General features: G+C 37.5%; 1 protein-coding gene across 1 annotated transcript in view; it reads right to left on the minus strand.

Moving 5' to 3' along the window:
• zanl (zonadhesin, like) overlaps positions 1-6,550 on the minus strand; it is a gene marked incomplete in the record, with an annotated part of 48,186 nt that overhangs the window by 27,037 nt on the left and 14,599 nt on the right. The window contains 5 exon segments of the mRNA XM_014023919.1: positions 584-761; positions 988-1,235; positions 3,103-3,247; positions 3,405-3,607; positions 3,901-4,070. Of these exon segments, the coding sequence (XP_013879373.1) occupies positions 584-761; positions 988-1,235; positions 3,103-3,247; positions 3,405-3,607; positions 3,901-4,070 (944 nt within the window).

Here is a 6,550-nt window from a genome sequence, read left to right on the forward strand (position 1 = left end):
TAATTATAATTTGATTTAGCGTCATAGCTTATCTAAACTGCTTGAAATTGGTCTCTCTCTCTTTAAGAACCTCYTAAAGTTTCTCACACTCCCACTTCAGCACAATTTCAAACAATGCTTCAGGGGAGGGCTGCTCTGTGAGGCAGGAGCTTGGCTGCAGACTGAGCTCTAGGGAGGAGCTTTGTACAAATAGGTGGTACTTTGTACCAGACAGTGTTTAGGTAGCTCCACATGGCTACCACAGGAGGTTCAAGGATTTCTCAAACATGAATGAATGAGTCAAAGGAACACTTTGGATATGTTTTTAATGAGAGAATAGCAATAAACCACGAAATAAAGATAAAAAAAATGTACCCCCTCAATAATAATAATAATAATAATAAAAAGAATTCAGGAAACAAGCTGCTAAAAACATTGAGTTGTAGTACTTAAGGTTATGAGAGATTTCATTTAATACTGTATCTTCTGATGTGTAATAAATATTACACTTAACCTTAATAGCATTAGCATTATCTCTTGCCTTACAGCAGCAAACAATAAAAAATCTTGTTAACTCCAACATTAGATGTGTGACCGGTCTTACCACACATTCCACAGAGCAGACCACTGTAGGTGCTTGGTATGGTGACATCTGCATAGTGGTTCCCATCAAACCGGACCCTCAGACCAAAGGATGTCTCCAKAACCACAAACTTTCCACTCAGGTAGATGTTAACCCCACTAATAGAGGTGACAGGTGGAATGACCACTGTTCCGTTGACCTGATAAAGAAAATCAGACTGAATGCCATGTTGTGTCTGCAGAGAAACCGACTCAGAATTCACTCATTTTATCCTGTTTGGACTTTTTTTGGTGTTTGTTTTGCTCATTTTAGTCTACCTTGTTTTAATTTTACCAACTTTGAACAGTTTATTCAGCAAAATTCAGAGAAATCAATCTACTCTCAAAGTTTACACTGCATCCATGCAGTAAATGCAGGTAACACACCTGAACTGTGCGTCCTTTGCCGAAGATGACAGTCACATCGTTCACGGTAATTACAACGGCTCTGACGTAAGAAACCTTCTTGTTACTCCCTCTGTGCTCGTTYTGGGTGTCCACGGTGAAGTATGGCAAGTCGGAGGAGGTGTTACAAGGTTTGGTCAAAGTGTAGGAACAAGCTCCCATGTAGTGGTGGGTGTGTTTATCAAAGGTAGTGTAGTGAGGATCACCRGAAACGGAGCAGATCCCATTTCCTGAAAAACACAAGCAGAGATGTAAACGTGAGTGTGTTAAAACCCAGTTAAAACTCTCATTCCTTTATAATAAATAGGTTAAAAAATTCAGTTTTTATTTTGTTTTATGTTAAATCAAAAGGAAAAAAATTGTATAGGTCCTCTGACGGGTTCTTCTTTAATGAAACGTTTCGTCTCTCTTCCAAGACTCTCAGACTGAAGAAGTCTCTTGGAAGAGAGATGAAACGTTTCATTAAAGAAGAACCCGTCCAGAAGACCTATACATTTTTTTTCCTTTTGATTTTTTACCTGGATTACTGAGATGCATCAGGACTTTATGTTAAATAGTTAGTAACCCTCAGTCTAACCAGCAGGAGGCCCTGCTGCGTTACTGGAGGTCTTTCAGAACAAGTTCATATATTTTCATCTGTAGCACACTTTAGAGTGCCTGTGACATGTGTATCTTCAATTACAAAAAGTTAAAGAAAACATTTTTTTATTTAAGAAACTTGGCATATGACCATTATTTTACCCTTGTGTCACAAAACTGGCATATTTTTCTTTGAACTTGGCTCAGCCAAAGTGAAACAGGAAGTGACATCAAACAAAAAACAAAAAAAAAATCTCTGGTCTTTGTTTTTTGAAACAATATTATTTGAACTCTGACTCTTCTTCTCTCTGATATGACTCAAAATAATCTAAAGAAACATCAGATTCTTCTCTACAATCTGCGTTAGTAGCCGTAGCATCGCTCTGTTTACATTCAGACATTCCCCTTTGACATCACTTCCTGTTACTTCACAGGCAAATATCTCAACAACTGTTTATCTCAGGGGCGTGAAAGTTCTTTTGCAATGTGYTRTCAATGTTATCTTTTTAAAAATGCATTCATATTTATTATAAAAATATGACRTCAYRGGCACTTTWAAGTAAAATCTCAGTATTCTTTGAAGGGATGCAAAYTGTCCACCATATTTTATGCCAGCATTTTAAACTAAGATCCTATTATTACRATAACATAAAAGGATCTTAGTCTCAAACTAACATTTTTATGTTGATCTTTTTATGACCRATTTGTAGCAGTTATAGGCAAAACCTTGTAAATAAGATTAGGTGTGATCTCATGCAGTGTAGGATGTCACACTCAGTGTATTTGTTGGAAATGCTCTTCAGGTACTACATACTACGACATATTTTAGCTAAATATCTGTATCATTTACTGAATTATAACCATGTCTAGGTTGTTAAATATTGATTTGCTGTGGCAGCCATATTTAGTTGGATTGACTTCAAWAGGCACTCAGTTGTAGATCAAAGGATAATTTCCTGAATGATTTATTAAAACTGGTTCAGTGGTTTGACTTACAGCTACAGACAGACATAGTTGACCTCAAATAGTCAATGCCAATAAATAAATAAAAACMAAACTCTAATACAGAATTGTACTGCTCAGAGTATGTTTTATAAATACTTCTCAGGTACTTCCACAACAATTTTAGCACAAAATCTTTGACACTGACTGAGATACAGCCATTTTGTAGTTTGATAGGTCAGTTGGCTTTAACAATCATCTGCAATCCGGTTGTTTTTCAAAGTTAAACAATTGTAGATGTATATCTAATGTTACTTTCTGCAAACTAAATGGTACCCCATTGTTCACGAGATATTTTGCTAACAGACAAACAGACTGGGGCTAAGCATTATTGTCCTCTTGCCTTTCGGCAGTGGGCAGTAATCAGACTCAGGAGCAGATTGTCCTCTGTGGGTTATTGGTGGAACAGTTCACAGGTTTCATTGTCAAACTGTTTTACTGGAGTAAAATGATGAACCTTAAAAGACAGGAAGTGTATTTAATGCAGTTGGAGTATCTGAGAGTTGAGTAACGTACTTATGGGGCGGCAGTCGTACTCTCCATCATGTAGCTGGCAGCTCTCAGTTGCTGGTTTACAGCTGCTGTTCTGACAGTGGATCAGACCGCCGCTGTGACACTCACACTTCTTCTCACAACCCTCCAGGTACCAGTCATCCCCCACCTGAACATCACACACATTAAACACTTCAGTGCCATTTGATGGAGGTAAATGTGGGTTTCCTCTTTCAGATCAGGGGTTGTTTCTAAGCTCTGACTGACAAAATCAAGGCCCTTTGAGAACAGAGCATGAACAGGAGGTTGGTTTAGTTTGCACTCACAGGATGGTAACTGCCAGCRGTGTCCACACAGCCACAGTCTTTCAGGGACACACATTTGTCATTACTGAGAATGAAGCCTGGGTTACACTGACACCCCTCGACGCAGACATCCTTGCAGCCTGGTGGTCCGACCACACCCAGACACGTTTCAGGACACGAGCTCACACATAGAGAGTAGGAGCTGTTTGGAGGGCAGGCTAGGGCTACATCAAGAAACAAACACAGGTCAAGGGTCAGCTGCGACAAACGGATGAAGAGCAGCGGGGTGAAAACAAAGACAGGTGAAGTCAGACTAACAGCAACTGCAAAATRGAAGCTAAAAGGAGATGATGGGTAACTAAAGGTTAAATAAATAAAACGTTAGCTAAATGTTCAAGAGCATCAACTTATGGCTTCAAGGATGAGCAATAATAAAAGGTTATGCACTTTATTTAATCTGCCAAAACCCAAAGTGTTTCTGAAACCCAGAAGACAACAACAGTCTTTGAGGACGTACGGCAGAAGTCTGGAGTCCTCCACGGGTGGACCTTGGCTCCAGCGTGCTGACAAGCATCAGTGTAGGCTTGGAGCTGGTCACAGAGAACATGCTGCTGCCCRTTGAACTGGCACATGTCATAAACACAACTGTCCATGAATGGAGTGGGATCTACCACACTGATGCAATCCCTGGAGAAACAAAGCAAATCAGATTTACTCTCTTTTTTTAGTCGTTTCAACATAGGCTTGTGTTATCAGAGGCATGTGTTGGCTTTAATCAAGCATTTAACTTTGTGAAATATTGATGAAATAGACATCATCACCAAAACAACAGCATTACTAAAATAAAACGTTATGCTAGATTTCCAAGCAGATATCCAAATCAGCAGTTAAATGGCTTTATCAAAAGGAAATAAAAGTTGGGTATTTCCTAACCAATGTCTAGATTTAAATCTGATAGAAATTCTCTGTAGTGACCTGAAGAGAGCTGAGGGCAAGMGATGACCTCACTGTCTGGCAGATCCAGACCTTTGGAAGGTGTGAACAAATTCAAGGTGTTGCTGCTAATAGACTCTTTCTGAGGTCTAAAGACTGAAAAACAAACAGGTGTTTCAACAACTGTATTAATTTAAGGGTGTGCACAACTATGGGACAGGTTTGCTGGAGAAGATTCTCCACCATCCAGGTTATGAACAGTCACAAAATAAGTAAAAAAAAAAAAAAAAAAACAGCTGGACTTCTGTTCTGAAGCTGAAGATGGTTCTCTTTCCATCTGGGAGGGTTAAACCAATAAAATGTCCCACCAAGGATTTTTTGTGTGTAGTTAAGTTTAAGGTAAGGGGTTAGGGTTAGCCTATAGAAATGACTGATAAATTAATTTAAATCAGTGCAAAGTCCCCATGAGTATAGAAGAACAAACGCGTGTGTGTGTGTGTATATGTGTGTGTGTGTGTGTGTGTGTGTGTGTGTGTGTGTGTTTCACAGTCCATGTTCATTTCTCAGAAAGGAAGGTGTAAAGTGAGAGAAGAACAATAATAAATAGGTTACATCATCTCTGTAAAGGAACATATTATCAGTGTAATAAAGCTTTTGAAGATGTAATCATTCAGTTTTTTTTTATCTGTGCACGTGGACACATTGACATCTTTGATAGAAAATGAGTAAACTAAAAATGTAACATATTTATAATCCAATCCAATTAGTCCAACTCTCKGACTAATGGGCATTCTAAGTTCACTTTATCTAAAACTAGTTCAAGAGCTACCTGCTAAAAGTTATGGAAACAGGTTAATAATTGAAAGACTACTGTAAAAACTAAACATGATTATCAGCTTTGTGTTTTGGTGCTCTTTTCTTGTTTCTATTTTAACTTTGGTTCATGGTGGACAGACTTTAATAAAGTTAGATCTTTTGTAAAGTTAGTTTAGTTTTGGAGAACAAACACTACTTCTATTTTTAAAATAGTTTGCATTTTTCTTTTATGGTAAAAATTATAGACAGGAGTAGTTATAGATGGTTTTAGGTAGTTATATAGTGGTTATACACGCATTATGGATGTTATAGACCACATATTCAATTCAATTCAGTTTATTTATAAAGCTCCAAGTCACAACATACGTTGTCTCAGGGCACTGTACATAAAAAGAATAATCTAAAGAAGAAACCAGCAGATTGTGTTGAATCACTTCATCACAGTCTCCCATCCTGAGCAAACGGTGGAGAGGAAAAACTCCCTGCTAATCAGGAAGAAACCTCCAGCAGAACCAGGCTCAGGACCCATACACATATAAACAACTCTAGATGGTTAAAGGTAGTTAAAACCTGTTGCAAACAGTTTTATATGGTAATTGGCAGCACAATGGCTCAGTGGTTAGCACTGATGCTTCACAGCAAGAAGGTCCTGCTTCAGACCTGGGGTCTTTCTGTATGAAGTTTGCATGTTCTCCTCGTGTGGGTTTTCTACTCTGCTTTCCCCCACAGCACAAAGATATGTACAATAGGTTGCCTTCAGCCCCAGGCCAGCCTTGAAAATAGATCTGCGATCTCAAGAGATTTGCCTGCAATTGGTAAATAAATAAAGTAAATAGACAATTATGTTTAGTTTTATATGGTTTTAAATGGTTATGGTTATAACCCTAACAGCTATAATCCAATTTAGAACCTGTTATATTTTTTATTGACAGTTATAGACCAGCATAAATGATTATATGTGGTTATAAAAAGTTACCGATCAATTAGAATAGGGTTACACAGTATAAAACACTTAAAGTGCACATCGGTCCAGTGACATTGTGATTTACCACAGCAACAGTGGCCATTGGCTAAAAAAGCAAACATATGTCCTTAAGGTTTAAGTAAAAATTGGCTAAATAACCCTAAGTAAGGGTTGAGTATGTGATAAAATGTTTTAACAAAGTAAAAAATGATAAGTATATAATATAATTTAATACAAATTATTAAATAGTAAAAGCTGGTATTGCTTCTGGTTGTAAAATAATATTGAATATTTTACTTTTTTCGACATTTTTCTGAAACTAATAGCGTTTACATGCACAATTTACAAAAAAAGTTTGTTGAAACTTTATTAACTAGTTGAAGTCATAATCATCGGAAGTGTATTGAGTGACTCTGAGTCTAGTTTCGTTCAATTTATGCTCCTTATATAACAT

This window comes from Austrofundulus limnaeus, unplaced genomic scaffold (assembly GCF_001266775.1).
Source record: "Austrofundulus limnaeus strain Quisiro unplaced genomic scaffold, Austrofundulus_limnaeus-1.0 Scaffold396, whole genome shotgun sequence".
Taxonomy (NCBI): Eukaryota; Metazoa; Chordata; class Actinopteri; order Cyprinodontiformes; family Rivulidae; genus Austrofundulus; species Austrofundulus limnaeus.